Source organism: Rhynchophorus ferrugineus, unplaced genomic scaffold (assembly GCF_030347505.1).
Source record: "Rhynchophorus ferrugineus isolate W39M unplaced genomic scaffold, kcgeb_rfMv2 rfM3, whole genome shotgun sequence".
NCBI classification, from domain to species: Eukaryota; Metazoa; Arthropoda; class Insecta; order Coleoptera; family Curculionidae; genus Rhynchophorus; species Rhynchophorus ferrugineus.
The window spans coordinates 3,646,247-3,663,224 of record NW_027472582.1 but is presented as its reverse complement, the minus strand read 5'-3'; the positions used below and the strand labels follow the sequence as shown (position 1 = coordinate 3,663,224).

General features: G+C 33.2%; 2 protein-coding genes across 2 annotated transcripts; both read right to left on the bottom strand.

Annotated features, from left to right (window-relative positions):
* Positions 1-606: 606 nt before the first annotated feature.
* Positions 607-10,405, bottom strand: LOC143192508 (rhomboid-related protein 2). The gene is made up of 5 exons (XM_076397902.1): positions 10,288-10,405; positions 10,020-10,219; positions 9,047-9,349; positions 4,353-4,566; positions 607-1,943 (listed from the first exon to the last, which is right to left on the bottom strand). The coding sequence occupies exons 1-5, from the start codon at positions 10,360-10,362 to the stop codon at positions 1,662-1,664; spliced, it is 1,074 nt and encodes a 357-aa protein (XP_076254017.1). The 5' UTR covers positions 10,363-10,405; the 3' UTR covers positions 607-1,661.
* A 1,944-nt stretch (positions 10,406-12,349) lies between these two features.
* Positions 12,350-15,917, bottom strand: LOC143192510 (rhomboid-related protein 1-like). The gene is made up of 4 exons (XM_076397906.1): positions 15,768-15,917; positions 14,522-14,824; positions 14,116-14,329; positions 12,350-12,769 (listed from the first exon to the last, which is right to left on the bottom strand). Exons 1-4 carry the CDS (start codon positions 15,800-15,802, stop codon positions 12,482-12,484), a joined length of 840 nt encoding a protein of 279 aa, XP_076254021.1. The 5' UTR covers positions 15,803-15,917; the 3' UTR covers positions 12,350-12,481.
* Positions 15,918-16,978: the final 1,061 nt, after the last annotated feature.

Sequence of the window (16,978 nt, the reverse complement as noted above, 5' to 3'; positions counted from 1 at the left end):
CTTTAAGAATATCCAGGAAACAAGTAGAATGAAGGGAGCCCGAGTCATATAGAGTTAGCTAGAAAAAACAACTGGTTTGTTGGAACTCACCTATGGTCGTCGATTTAGCGTATAATAAGTATAATAGTGGAGGTAGTCCTATTTGTAACAGCTCCCATTTGTAATGAATGCATTTTGGAATGCCTCATAATATACATTTAATAGAAATTAGGAGATTGCTGTTTCTACAGATGGATAAATAGAGTTTTGTTAGGATGTAGCTCTTGCTGATCATTGGCTAAGTTTTCTCTGAATATGTGACTTTTAACAACTTGGATAAAACACCCATGGTACAAGATAAAGGATGAATAATGATTTAAAAGTCTTCCAGGGGCTGATTAATAACCTCTAAACTTTCAGATAGTTACTATATGGTTTAGCTGTTGAATGTTTTTGCTGTAGCCATGTATTTGGAAGAGGTTGTATATTTGAAGTAGGCCAAAATATATTTAACAACATTTTCGAACTTCTTTTGTTTGGAATCGAATATTGCAATAGTGTAAATTTTTTATATATTAAAAAATCTATGATATTTTAATACATTTTTAATATATATAAATCGATGTCTAACTTACGTAACAATTTATTTATTTATTACAACATATCACATTATAAGAAAAACAATGAGTGGGAGTAACGACATAATGAGTAAATTAATCATATTTAATGCAAATTGTTAAATATCGAATCTGTATACATCTAATTTTCTTTGTTGTCGTATTGTAATTAAAATTTATTGATTTATTAAATGATTTTGTGCCTTAGTATATACATTTCGTACTCCTAATATTACTAAAACTATCTACGAGGTGCACTACGCGTATATTGAACCTTCACATAACATTTATTACAATGATATATATAGAGAGTAATGAGTATAATGTAATTAAAAATGAATAAATCAATTACCTTTGATAGACATTTAAATATCACTTGTACGAATCTAAATTTATAGAGAGAATATTAATCTCATATAAAATTATGAATACCCTATAGATATGTTATAATCGCTATTTCTATTATTGTACAATATTTTTATATTGACTTATTCTTTGTTTATTTGTATCCACGTTGTAATAAGATATTTTCGTTGTAATAGATATTTAACAAATAAATTAGTAAATAACATACAAAAATAAAAAAAAACAACAAAAAGGGGTAAGAGAAAATACAATATTAGACAATAAAATGTCCAATAAATGTTTTGTTCGAAAATTAAAGTAAATTTTTAAAACTTAAGAATTTGGCTAATACAAGAATTCATAACGTAACAAAATTAAATTATAGTGTGCATACTAGGTGTTTCTATGAGTAAACTCTTGTATGACTGGATAAAGAAATATTGGTTACTCGAAAGATGGAGGTGTAATAAAATATAATAATACTTATTGTGTAATAAAGCATTAAAATTTGAAAGTTAACGACAGTTTTCAATTCTTATTCGTAATAATACTTCAGTGATGAATTTAAAATTAATCGCAGCGTGAGAGCTTAGGTTGTAATGGAAACTGCTTTTTCTACGAGGACCATGAGATACTCCTTAGAAACAAAGCAATTTTCAATACCATTTTTAAAATATGACCAGGCTCAACATAAAAATAGTGCTCCTCGTATAAATCTCATCACAACAAAATAGTTAAAACAATGAGTACCGCCATCAGTATCACATAGATTACCAGAGCACTCCACCAAAGATATTTTTCTTTTGTCGTGGGGTCTATATTTCGAACTACCCATATACCGACAAGAAGTCCGGCCAAAGCACCAGCGAAGTGAGCCGCGTATCCTACAGTTTGGTCCAGTTGCTTTGTGTAACGGTCGTAAATAACAGATCCGACATCCACGGTGATTACGGTTAGTATAATGCCTAAATGGATGAATCCGTAGCTCATGTCTTTGAAATTCTGAAAAAAACATGAAGAATGACGATGGAAAAAAGTCACGAACAAACAACACATAGAAATACACTTCCAATAAAACAACCGATATCCGTTTATTTTTCATTTAACTAATAAACATTACTCTAGTTAAAAAGAGACTGAATGAAGTATGATGCGTCCGAACATAACCAAATCGGTCTATAAAATCCGATATGTGTTGCTACTGGTCGAAATGGTTGTCATATGTTACATTGAACAAATATAATAAAACAACTCTAACCTATAAACTATTGTGGCTGTTTAATTAACAGTAGTTTAAGTCCTTCAATAAATAGGCATTAGACATACTATAATGTTGAAATAAATTATATTGTGTAACATTATGTTTGTTTCATTATTTTATTTATATTTTAATTTTGTGTTGAAAATCAAAATAACCCAAAACTTTTTGGTTTTGATGCGGCAACGCTGCATTATAAATTTTGATGACGTGCATTGGCTGTTTTTTTGGACGGGTTAAAATTACATTAATTAAAATTACGTTTATCGTAGACGATACGCAAATTTGACCTATAATCTATTCAAAATAACAGTGAATTCACATCATCAACGTGTTGAATATATTGCCGATAGCAGATGATATATGCATTAGATGTACTATAATGTTAAAATAAATCATATTTGATAACATTATTTTTGTCTCATTATTTTATTTAGATTAAAATAAATAAAAATTCCGAATTTATGCGGCAACATTGTGACGTTTTGATGACATAAATTTAGATGATGTGAGTTCACTGTTTTATTGAACTGATTGTAGTAGTAGATCATGATTGGTCTAAAGCTAGTTTACGAATTTCGTTGACATTGTTTTGAATTGATACTATTACGTAGTATTTTTAGGGTATGTTACGTTATTAAGTAAGGTTAAAGTTTATTAGAGGTTACGTTATTCTAGTGAATTACTACATGGCCACCAAAAAAATAATATAATGCTGTAATATAATATTCCGGATTATATTTAGCCTGCCATAGTAAAACACATTTTTTGGCAAAATTTGTTTTTTTATTCAACATAATTCCCTTCAAGGGTGATACATTGATTATATATATACTTTTCGATACCATTTTTGTAGTACAATTTGTCCTTTGCTTCAAAATAGGTCTCACTTTCGGTGACCACCTCTTCATTTGACGAGAATTTCTTCTTAATGAGCATTTTTTTGAGTTCTGAGAACAGGAAATAGTCGCGGGGGGCCAGATCTGGAGAATACGGTGAATGAGGAAGCAATTCGAAGCCCAATTCATGGATTTTTTCCATCGTTTTTACTGACTTGTGACACGGTACATTGTCTTGGTGAAGCAGCACCTTCTTTTTCTTCAAAAGCGGCCGTTTTTCGGCGATTTAGTCCTTCAAACGGTCCAATAACACTATATAATAGTCGCTGTTGATAATCCTTCCTTTTTAAAGGTAGTCAATGAAAATTATTCCATGCGCATCACAAAATACAGACGCCATAACTTTGCCAGTCGACTCTTTCGTTTTGCCACGCTTTGGAGCGGGTTCATCGTGTGCAGTCCACTCGGATGACCGTCGATTGGGCTTCAGAGTGAAATGATGGAGCCATGTTTCATCCATTGTCACATATCGACACAAAAAATTGGGTTTATTACGCTTGATCATCTTTAAAGACTGCTCCGTATCATCAACTCGTCGTTGCTTTTAGTCAAAAGTGAGCTCGCGCACTTTGCACAGAGCTTTCTCATATCCAAATATTCGTGAATAACGTTCAGTTGATATCTTTAGAGTGTTTGCAATTCGTAGACCAACAAGTTGAGATAGCTTTTATGGACAAGATAGTATCTCATTATTGTTTTTATATTGTTAATAGATCTTTAAGCTGTCTCCTTAACTGCTAGACTTTAGTATAATAAGACGACATCAGCAGTTTTGATATATTTTACTTTTTTGTCGCTGTTCTTGTCTGTCTGGTTTGTTTAAAAATTTTAAAAATTAAAAAACTTATCTCAATTAATTTTTGTATTGTAGTTTGCTTTCGGTATAAGGCAACAAAAAGTATCTTATTTAAACTGATAGTACTGAAGAAATGTGACATCAGGAGTTAGTCACGTGATGTTTATGAAATTCTTGAATGAATGGTTGAAATGCCTTCCTAGTAAAATCTTTTCTCTACAGGTGTCTGTAATGGTAATTTAAACTAATGAATAAAATGCAACGAAATGACATTCTCAGCGCCTTCCTGCTAAGACCACGCGAAACAATTTTAACATTATATGTATTAAGTCTACTCTATGGCGCATGCTCATGCTAAACCAATCACAATCCATTAATATTGAGTTTTCGCGTTTTTCTAACATCTGAAAGTTGAACAGAACATGGTTGTTCTATGAATAGGGGCGGCAGTTATTTACCATTATAACAGCTGCAATGTGGGCAGTAATGATAGCGTAGACTCCGCCACTGGCACCAGCCAAGTGGACATTGGGATCTAGAACGGACGTCAGAAGAGAGCCAGCTATCACACCAAGAAAATATATGGTGAGTACACGCCACCATTTGTGCACTGATTCGAGAGGAAATCCAACAATTAGCTGGACAACGGCGTTCATTATAATGTGTGCATATCTAAAATAAAATATATGCGGTGTTTATGTTAATAATGGAATAGTTATAATGTATAGCGCATTCGGCATTTTATTGTTACAACATATTTTGGTGTTTAACAATTGTGATGATAATTTAATCGACAATCATTAAATTATCACGCAATATAAATTTATATAAATGCATTTGTATTCATGTTTAATTTGAGATTGATAACTTATCTGACAAAATATTAAAAGTAACAAGCCAAGGTCATAGCATAATCACCAAACTAAATCAAATCTAACTTATTTTGATTTCTTACATCACGATTAAAATAAACTAGATAACACCGTTTGATCAAGTCATAATATGGTTTGGATCTGGACGTTTGTTCGGCTTAAATATATCAAAATAAATACAAACTGTTTACTTATGCGTGTGATATTTTTAATGTTGGTTATTATACTATGTTTTACTTGATATTATGGAAGGATACGGATATCAAGTTGAGAATGAGACACTGAGTCATTGTTTAACTAGATTCATTATCAAAGCTTCTCGCTTCTCACTAAACACTGGCCCTTTGTGGATCTCATTGTTTTACGCATACTTTTGTCATCATGTATTATTATTAATCGCACCAAGAGAACTAATCAAAGAGGGATGAATAATCCTAAACCTATAAAAGTCAACGGGATTCGAAGTTTTAACATATATCACTGTTAAATAACATCATATATCTATAATAGGCTCTTCAGAATTAAAAAAGATCAAGAATATTCTTAATTAAACGAAATACAATACTATTCTCTATCTCGTCTTGTACTAGTGACATATCAAAACGGGAACGAACTACAATAGAACACTGTTAGCAGTAGGCAAAAACCAAGAAGCATCCATAAAGATACTACAGGCAACTAGCGATAGACTAATAGACTGAACCAAAATGAGGAGTTAAAATCTGTTCCTGTTAATATCACCAACGAGAAACTAAACAACCTGTCACTCTTGAAATTTAGTACTGTATTAGCCGTACTCAAAATAAAATATCATCAGCTATATATTGGGTTCTTGGAAGAAAATCCAAAATGCCAATTCACAGTAAGATACTGATCTACTAACAGATCAATTGAAAAGTCCCCGGTCTACCATAGTAAAATAAATTTTTTTGGCAAATTTTTTTTTTATTCAACATAATTCCCTTCAAGGGTGATACACTGATTATAGCGACCCTCCAACTTTTCGATACTATTTTTGTAGTACGATTTGTCCTTTGCTTCAAAATAGACCTCAGTTTAGGACTAATTTTCTTCCCAGCTAGCATTCTTTTGAGATTTGAGAACAAGATATAGTCTCTGGGGGCCAGATCTGGAGAATACGGTGGATGAAGAAATAATTCGAAGCCCAATTCATGGATTTTTGCCATCGTTTTCACTGACTTGTGACACGGTGCCTAGTCTTGGTGAAGCAATACTTTCTTTTTCTTCAAATGCGGCCGTTTTTCGGCGATTTCATCCTTCAAACGGTCTAATATTGTTATATAATCGTCGCTGTGGATGGTCCTTCTTTTTTCAAGGTAGCCAATGAAAATTATTCCATTTGCATCCCAAAATACAGACGCCATCACCTTGCCAGCCGACTGTTGCGTTTTCCCACGGTTTGGAGCGGGTTCATCGTGTGCAGTCCACTTGGATGACTGTTGATTGGACTTCGGAGTAAAATGATGGATCATGTTTCATCCATTGTCACATATCGACGCAAAAACTCGGGTTTTTTACGCATCGACTCGTCGTTGTTTTTGGTCAAAAGTGAGCTGATACCCAAATATTCGTGAATAATATGATGTACACGTTCCGTTGATATCTTTAGTGAGTCTAGAGTGTCTGCTATTTCATTCAATTTCAATTTACGGTCACTCAAAATCATTTTGTGGAATTTTTAATGTTTTCGTCGGTAACATCTTTTGGGCGTCCACTGCGCCTTCGGTACTCATTTCACCACGTCTAAACTTAGCATACCAATCCTTGATGGTTGAATTTCCTGGAGCTATGTCCGGAAACTCGGTATCAAGTCAAGTTTTCCTTCAAAAAGTAGTATTTCAACACGCGAAGTTCTTTTTTATCCATTTCTTTCATAATAACAAAATTTGCTTCACTCAAAATGCTATAATTCACAAACTGATGATCCGACAGCTGCTAAATTTATACACGCATCTTTTGAGGGTTAGGGTTAACTAAAAAACATATAGATTTAATTCTAGTAGCTCCATCTATGTGTCAAGCCGGGAACTTTTTAATTGACCTGTTATATGGTATAGAGCTGTGGGGCTGTACTGGGATAGTCATGTACAGAATATTCAAGTATTCCAGAACAAAGTATTGAACGCAGTGAACGCACCTTGGTATGTACGCAATGAAAATTAGCAAATTAGCGTTTCAGCTACTGCATGGACTGTTCGCAGACTACACAGCACTAAACCCTGGGAGCCTGTGTAATAGTGCGTGAGTGAAGGGGTGTAAGATGTGAGAACAGAACTATTGATTGTCGCTGGATACTATAGTGTGTAAACTGTAATAATAATTCTTAGCAGTAAATCAATCGTTGGTTTAGAAGACAAGTTTTAATAATAAATAAATTAAAGAAATGTATTATTATTTGTTATCATTTAGTTAAAAATTTAATACGCCAGAAAATTTTTTATATTCGTTACTAACAAACTCAAGGAAAAGACGACTCGACTCAAGTGATCGAAATCAATCAAATATGTAACAAGCTACTTCACTGATGCCTAGCGAGAGATAGAAAATGATAATAGTGGTATTAATTGCGTTGTTGATGTTCGGGATTTACTGGAAATGAAGTGGATAGGCTTATAATGTAACGAGTTTGTCCACATTTATACAACAACAGTGACCATGATCCAGTGAAATTAAGCGATTTTGTAGAAACTGCTCCCCTGTGATCCTGAAACCAGCAGGATTTCACTGTGGTTTTCAAAATCGGTTGAAATTAGGGAAAGGACAATCTTATTTCAATGTTATAAAAACAAACTTATCATGATAAAAGATATATCTCGGCTTAAAGCTGCAGAAAAAGGACAAATAGCAGTCAACAAGACCACACAACGACAAGATCTACAAATGGACCAGACACTCGAAAATATAGCTTAATAGCTCCAAATCTAGCCATAGTCTATCCAAAGAAGTTCTGGACATATATCATCAAAATGTTTAATGTATTGCCGGCCGCAGTTTGTAAATTCGTTTTAGAATCACATAATATTTTCCTTCTTAGTTTATTCTAGTTAAAAAGAGACACAATGCTGTCTGATAAGTTTGTCCGATTGTCAAACGTATGTAAAATTCTTCAAACCAATAGCGAGAAGAGGTTATCAACCGGCAAACGCTGTTTTAACACTTTGCTTGTTTTGATAAGTTTCAAATTGCTGCTTATTATTACTCTGATTAAAATTGCCGATAGCAGAGAGGACAGATTGCGTCTCTTATCAGTTACTTTGCACAGAAAAGGGATAATGGAGGCTCCCTCTTGCCATAAAATTCGTTAGAAAGGTAAACATTTTTACTAAAATAAAAAAAAATAAAATAGAAAATAGTTATAATGTGTTGCAAGTGCACTGAATATTAGTATGAGTACGGTCATTAAAATATCTCAAAAAAATGAAGTGTCATCTAGGAAAAAAAAGGTTTTCATACGAATCGGTTGATGAATCAAGATCAGCTTGATGTCAGTTCTATCAGAGATCGAATATAAGAAAAGTATAAAAACAGTGAGTAGTTTTTCCAACATAAACGCTATTTAATATAGTTATTTCAGAGGAATGAGTTAAGAAACGAAGAGGTTTAATGGAACTTCCAGACATTGCTTTTAAAAGAATACTTTTTTTAAATGCATATAATAATATCAAGGACTTATTATTTCAATTTATGTATTTAGATGAAACCTAGATATTCCAGAACGAGACCAATATTCCCAATGGTCACTCATGGTAAGATAATAATAAAAATAGTGTTGAGACAGCAAAAATTGACGGAAAAAGGCAAACGTTGGAATAACAATTCATTAGGTCCTATTAGTCATAACATGTATTAATAATTCATTGCAGATATATTGCTCTTCATGCTGGAAACAGGAATGGTTAATAACGCCTTCGGTTTGGATTAGACACATTGAAGAAGAAATTGATAATGCCTCCAGGGGATACTATTAATAAAAACGCGCCTAGAACTCTAACTCATAGACGGCGTGGAAAAGAGTTCAACGTTCAAAGTTCAAGGTAGACCCCAATCTACAAACTATTATGAATTTATAATTAATTGTAGAGTAAATCCTGCGATAATATACGCATTCGCGACGTTTCGACGTCATCAATTTAGATGACGTCAGTTCATTATTTTATTGAACGGATTAGGTATTTCCTAGTAGGTTAAGACAGATTAAAGTTAATTGTTAATGGTATACGAGTTTTAATAAATAAAATCTTTTGGACTTTTTTACTTACCCAACATGAACGAACATATAGGTAAGGAACCTCCAAACTTCCTTCTTCTTTAGAGGATCGTAGATGAACCATTCCGCCATCTTGCCCGTGCCTATCTTGAGGTCATCGGAATCTGTTGTCTCGTCGATGATGAAAAATATAACTTGTGTTATCGTTATGAGTATCATTCCCATCTGCGGTGGCCAGAAACAGTATTCATCGTCGTAAGCCCCATCGGTCTCGACGGATAAACTACTTCGAGCGCGACGACCAACAGGTCCATAAAATGTGCGTTTTCGTGGAGGAACTATTAATTTTACGAATCTGGAATGAAAAATAAACCAATAATGGAAAGGAAGGTACTATATAGACATGGCTCCACCCTACTGCCACTTTTTGAATTCGAAGAAGTTAAAGAATGGCTCGATGCATGGTTTAACTTAAAAGAAGAACTTTTCTTTCGGAATGATTTCCATAAATCGCCTGAGATATGGGCAAAATGTTTAGAATCAAATGGGAAATGCTTTGAGTAAAAACATTTCATGTATTTCTTCAAAATAACGCGTTTCCTTTAGCGAAAAATGCAAAAAGAAAATACCGAAAAACTTGGTACAATTCGGTTCATGTTCCATACAGTACACTTCAGTCCATTAAATTATTTATGTTTTATTGGGCTGGTTCATAAGTGATCATTGTGGAATAAAACAATTCAATCCAATGCAGACGCAGATATTTTCGTGCATTGATTTGTTTTGGCAAACATAATTACATTAAAATGTTATAACTTTATTAAAATTGACTATTTGAGTTCACTATGACTGTTGACTATACCAAAATAAACTAAATAAGGTATGTTATTTGACAAATGAGATACGATTTGGTTAGGTTATGTTTCATCATCACACCTTTGCATCAAACAAACCACAATTCAGAGAAACAATCGAACCCAATACATTCGAAAATAAATGGACAAAACAACGAATGCGATATTTACCTGTTTAAATGATTTCGTATAACGTTGGTGTCCATTATTCTTATAAACTGTCGGAAGCTGATTTTGTTCTCGCCTGTGCTGGAATGCGAATTAAAGTAAATCGCTAGTTTCTTTACCATACGTGGTGGGACTTCTTCGTCTCTTTGCAGTTCATTTAACAAGGTTTCTATGTGTACTGTACCACTCTCATCCGTCTCGCACTATAAATAAATATAAAATTTAATATGTGAAATGTTATAATACCGATGACACAGTTTATTTGCATTACTTTACGGAATAACGCCCTAAGATATTGCTCTCCATGCTTATTTTGATTCTTACTCATTTTGGGATGAGTTAGCATACTAATTCTATCTGAATCATCTACCTGCTATATCAATGTTTTGCCATGTTTAATATCTGCTTTTAGATAAGATTAGATAAGGAAATTACACAATTACTATAGGGGATAGACAAAATAATTTGAACATCATGCGATATAGTATAACTTGTTGCATATTGGCTAAAAAAACAATCTGGATTGAATAAATTCTGCACACTAACAGGTCAATTGCAAAGTCCTCGGCCTACAATTTTACACAATTTTTTGGCAAAATTAGTTTTTTTTATTCAACATAATTCCTTTCAATACAATGATTATAGCGACCCTCCAACTTTTACGATACAATTTTTGTAGTATGAATTGTCCTTTGTATATGACTTTAAAATAGGCCTCAGTTTCGGCGATCACCTCTTCATTCGACGAAAATTTCTTCCCAGCGAGCATTCTTTTGAGATCTGAGAACCGGAAATAGCCGCTGGGGGCCAGGTCTGGAGAATACGGTGGATGAGGAAGCAATTCGAAGCCCAATTCATGGATTTTTGCCATCGTTTTCACTGACTTGTCACACGGTGCATTGCCTTGGTGAAGCAGCACTTTCTTTCTCTTCAAATGCAGCCGTTTTTCGGAGATTTCGTCCTTCAATCGGTTCAATAACGCTATGTAATAGTCGCTGTTGATGGTCTTTCCTTTTTCAAGGTAGTAAATGAAAATTATTCCATGCGCATTCCAAAATACAGAAGCCATAACCTCGCCCGCCGACTATTGCGTTTTCCCACGCGTTGGAGCGGGTTCGCAGTGTGCATTCCTCTCGGATGATTGTCGATTGGACTTCGGAGTGAAATGATGGAGCATGTGACCATGGATGAAACATTCATCGTCGTCATATATCGACGCAAATACTCGGGTTTATTACGTTCGATCATCTTCAAACACTGCTCTGAATCAACAACTCATTTTTGGTCAAAAGTGAGCTCGCGCGGCACCCGCTTTGCACAGAGCTTCCTCATACCCAAATATTCATGAATGATATGATGTAAACGTTCAGTTGATATATTTACAGTGTCTGCTATTTCATTCAATTTCAATTTACGGTCATTCAAAATCATTTTGTGGATTTTTTAAATATCTTCGTCGGTAACAACCTCTTTTGTCCAATTTATACACGCATCTTTTGAGGGTTTGCTAGTAGCGCCATTTATGTGTTAGGCCGGGGACTTTTCAATAGATCTGTTATTTAACAATATTTTTCAACATGCGCGAAGTCGAATGGTGTACATCATAAATGATGTGAAAAATGATCAACTAAATTTAGGGCGAATAGTGGCAAAGGGTCATCTGCCTAAAGAAAAATCGAATAACATTATTTTTAATAATCAATGAGGTTTTAATACACTTTTTTGTATATATACATATAAGGCGATGCCTAATTTATTTACCAATTTATTTAATTATTACCATTTATTACACTAAAATAATAATACAAATTAAAAAAATATAAATAATTTTTGAATGGTGTGAGTATATGAAAATTGTTAAATATCGTAATTATTTACATCTAATCCTCTCTGTTATCGCATCTGTGTTTTCTCTGTAAATGAGTTTTAACGAGTCTTTAACGAATAAATATACTCTAATATACTAAAACTATCTACGAGATGCACTATTCGTACATTGAACCTTCACAGAATATGTAACATTTATTACAATTACATTATATCTAGAGTAATGAGTATAATGGAATAAAATAATAAGTAAATGAATAAATTAATTTTATTTGATAAAAACTTAAATATTTTCCTTCTCATTTTATATTAGTTCAAAAGAGATGTAAAACGTCTGCAAACTTTCTCGAAACTTTAATGATAATAATTAAATTATAGGTTAACTGGACATACAGATACTATTGTTAGATTGTACAATAAAGCTTCAAAATTTCAAAGTTAACGGACTGTTTTTAATTTGTATTCCTAATAATACTTCTGTGATAAATTTAAAATAAATCTCAGATCGGTGTGAGAGCTTAGGTTGTAATGTAAACTACTTATTCTACCATGAGATATTTCTCAAAAAAAAATTTCAATACCATTTTAAAAATATCACTAGGATCAACATAAAAATAGTGCTCCTCGTATAAATATCATCACAGCCAAATACCAGTAGTTAAAATAATGAGTACCACCATCAGTACTATATAGATTAGTAGAGCACCCCACCAAAGATATTTTTCTTTTTTCGTGGGATCTATATTTCTAAGTATCCATATACCGACAAGAAGTCCGACTAAAGCACCAGCGAAGTGTGCCGCGTATCCCACAGTCACATCCAGGGTCTTTGTGTAACGGTAGTAAATGAAAGATCCAACATCCACGGTGATTGCGGTTAGTATAATGCCTAAATGGACGCAACCGTAGCTCATATCTTTGAAGTTCTGAAAAAATAACAAAAAATGGCGATGGAGAAAATCGCGAGCAAACAAGACGTATAGCATAAAACAGCCAATGCACGTCATAGATGACGTGACGTTCTTTGAGACAGGAAACCAAAATTGTATGTGGACGTGTCAAAATTGCGACACGCTGACGTCATTAATTTTTATAACGTGCATTGTTTGTTTTATTGAATAGGTTATAATTAGATTAAGACTTTGTTCAGATGACAAGCGTTTATCATAGACGTTACATCAGGATGTCCAATGTGTTGCCTATAGCAATTTGTAAATTTGTTTTAAAATCATGTAATATTTTCCTTCTTATTTTATTTTATTTAAAAAGAGATACATGCTGTATGATACGTTCGAGCATGTAACCGAATCAGCTTAGAAAAATCAGCTTCTTACAGGTTATAAATCGGAAGACGTTATTTTGGCGCTTTGCTTGTTTTCATACATTTTTAGTTGTTATTATAACACTGATTGAGAATGCCGAAGCTCATAATTTATGAATTAGATGTACTATAATGCCAACATAAACGACGTCTCTCTTTTTTTATTTCCGCACATATACCGTATACACAATATTTTTAAGACTAAAGATACATTATAATTCGACTGATTTTTAACCCTTCTGACTCTGTCGTCGTAGCCGCGACCTTGACAAAAAATGTACTCAATTTATGCTTACATTGATATATATATATATATATATATATATATATATATATATATATATATATATATATATATATATATATATATATATATATATATATATATATATACATATATGGAAAATATAAGAACATATAAAATTAACTCTTCGAAGAATTATCTCCGCCCTTTCCCCTCTCATAATTTATACAGGAAAGGGTTTGTACATCTACGTCTGACATCACAAAATAAAAAAAAACAGTCGAACCCTGCATTTGACTGAAAATAGAAAATACTATTTTCAGTCGCTAGTTTTTTGACTGTCGACTGTTTCGACTGTTTTCAGTCGATAGTTACCAACGCTAATTATAATCAAATAATAGTAATTAAAATTAAGTCACAAAAATGCTAAACGTACTCTACATCAAGCACAAAAACGTGGCGTCAGAAAGAATCTGAAACAAACCAAGCAAAATATTTCCTCAGTTTTGCCTATTTAAAGTTAAAAGTCTATATAATAATCTAATATTATAAATATCAATAATATCACATAAGAATTAACTAGGAATGTCAATTTGAAACACAATTTAGGACAACGCACAAGCTCACATTATCATAATCTGTCTGAAATTGGGACAAAACACGCGGGACAAACGCTTGTTATGGGAATAGGAGCTGCATTTGTTTACCATAATAACAGTTGCAATATGAGCAGTAAGGATAGCGTAGACTCCGCCACTGGCACCAGCCAACTTGACATTGGGCTCTATCACGGACGTCAGAAGGGAGCCAGCTATCACGCCGAGAAAATATATGATGAGTACTCGCCACCATTTGTGCACGGATTCGAGAGGAAATCCAATAGTTAGCTGGACAAGGGCATTCGTTATAATGTGTACATATCTGAAAGAAAATATATTCAGTGTTTATGTCAATACGAATAATAGAATTATTATAATTTATAGCGTATTCGCCATTTCATTCTTACAGCACATTTTGGCGTTTAAAGAATTCTGATGATGACGTAATCAGCAATCATTAAAAAAATTAACTTGATGAAGGATAGATACTAATGAAAAGAAATTTTTCACTTACCTTACGTGAACGAACATATAAGTGAGGAACCTCCAAACTTCCTTCTTCTTTAGAGGATCGTAGATGAACATTTCCGCCATCTTGCCCGTGCCTATCTTGATGTCATCGGAATCTGTTGTCTCGTCGATGACGAAAAATATAACTTGTATTATCGTTATGACTATAATTCCCATCTGCGGTGGCCAGAAGCAGTATTCATCGTCGTAAACCCCATCAGTCTGGACGGTTCCATTCTTTTGATTACGACGACCAACAGGTCCGTACGGTCTGCGTTGTCGTGGAGGAATTATCAATTTTACAAATCTAGAGTCAAAACAAGAAATAGAACAATATTAGGGAAATACTGCTCTAACCATAACTGTATATAGGTCAAGGTTGTCATAGGTTTAAGATAGATCAACGATTATATTACAAGCACCAGCAAAGTCAAATTGCTTCAGTTATAAGACCACACGCTGTGTCTAGTAGGATCGGATAGGTATCATATATTATGAACTATTGAATCCTGCAGAAATTGAGCTGTGCATTGGTTGAAAATTATTCACAATCATGCCTTTGAGTCAGGATAAGATGATTGCAGCATAATAACCCGTCGTCTCATACATTAAAAGATGTATTAAAATGACCGGGATGGGAAATTTTTGGGCACCCGCCGTACCATACAGACCAGGTACCATTTGACTAACAACTAACACCTTTTCGCATCGATGTTGCACGCGCTTACAGAGCAGTACTCCTTCAATTTCGGAGAAGTTAAAAAATGGCTCGATGAATGGTTTAACCCAAAAGAAAATCGCTAATTTTGGACTAGCATCCATAAATTCTGTCTGAGAGATGCGTAAGATGTTTTCTTTAGTGGACAATCGAGATGGAAATTACGGATACACTAGATGTTTTTCAAAAGATGCAGTAAAAATGCATATTTTCTAGTATTTTTTTGGTTCATTGATGTAAAATTAAAGCAAAATCTTAGGGAATTAGGTAATAGGAATAGATTATGTTATCGGAAAAGGTGTGATGAACTGGAAAACACATTTGAGTTGACTATGACAGTTAGATAGCTAATAGACATTTAACAAACTTCGGTATTGTACCAAAATAAACAAAATAATGTACGTGACTTGACAAATGAGATTCGATTTTGTTAGGTTATGTGTCATCGTTACACCTCCTTTGTATCAAACAAAATACAATTCCGAAAAATAACCGAATCTAACTCCTTCGAAAATAAATCAAAATTATTTACCTGTTTAAAATATCTTGGATAGCGTTGGTTCCCATTATTCTTATAAACTGCTCTCGCTAGTACTGTAATGTAAATTGAAGAACGATAGTTTCATACACCCGGTGGGACTTCTACGTTTTTTTGCAGTTCAGTTAACAACGTTTCTATATATACTGTATCACTCTCACACTATAAATGAGTTACAATTATATATCTGAGATTTTATTGTACTGATAACGTGGATTATTTATAGTATTTTACGAAACAAATTCCCGATACATTGTTTTCTATGCTTATTTCTATTCATACTCAGTTTGGGATGGGTTATTATACTAATTTTATCTGAACCATCTACCTGCTACTTCACTACTATGTCATTTTTGATATATGCTTTGCTTAAGAATGCTTTGGTACAAGATGAGTTGAATAGAAACTATCATAAATAAATGTTATAAATTCTGATGCCTTTCTTCATCCTACAGCTATCCTACGGATATCAGGAATACAAAGCACAAGAAGGAAGTAGGTCCAGTTTCAGTAATCCAGTCCAGGTGCAGTCCATTTACCTATGAACTGGATTTGAGCCAGGAAAATTGCTTTTTTTAATGTTTTTCGAGAAGTACCTCGACCAATCTCATTATAAATCTAGTGTAGTTACTAGGCAACCGTCAATCTCTGATCGGTTGGTAATAAGTACAATTTTTACATCAATCTCCTTTCATATTTTGTTACTTTGACTTAGATATAAATATCATTAATCATATCACATTAATCATTCGTTGGCTAAGTTGCCTATATGATATTAGGGCAGAATATATTTATATATATATGCTTAAAAACACTAATTAATTTATTCTTGAAGCTAAATTGGTGGAAAATAAGATTTTACCAAATATATTGCTACGTGTAAGGAATTTTATTTGTTTATTTTGTAAGTTTGTTGTCGATATCATGCCTTTATCTAAGGTGTTGATATTCCATGAAACTGCAACACTTACAATGAAAGGTCGATGGAATTTCATACGTTTTAAAATCGAATAGTTTCGTTATTCTTAGACATTATCAGTAATAATTATAAAATATAAATTATTTCAATATATTTTATGATTTTAATTATATTGATACATTACATTTATGTAGATTTTTTTCCATATATGATGTAGAAATGATTTTTTCCTTATTATAAACCGATGATGGAAAGTCGTTTGACAAATTTGACAGTTACATTCATA

Coding starts and splice junctions, on each gene's coding strand:
- LOC143192508 (XM_076397902.1), bottom strand. CDS start 10,362: ATGCTAACTCATCCCAAAATGAGTAAGAATCAAAATAAGCATGGAGAG. Junction 10,220..10,287: donor TTAGGGCGTTATTCCGTAAA/GTAATGCAAATA, acceptor ATTTATTTATAG/TGCGAGACGGATGAGAGTGG. Junction 9,350..10,019: donor ATACGAAATCATTTAAACAG/GTAAATATCGCA, acceptor TTTTCATTCCAG/ATTCGTAAAATTAATAGTTC.
- LOC143192510 (XM_076397906.1), bottom strand. CDS start 15,802: ATGGGAACCAACGCTATCCAAGATATTTTAAACAG. Junction 14,825..15,767: donor ATCCAAGATATTTTAAACAG/GTAAATAATTTT, acceptor TTTTGACTCTAG/ATTTGTAAAATTGATAATTC. Junction 12,770..14,115: donor ATATTGCAACTGTTATTATG/GTAAACAAATGC, acceptor TTATTTTTTCAG/AACTTCAAAGATATGAGCTA.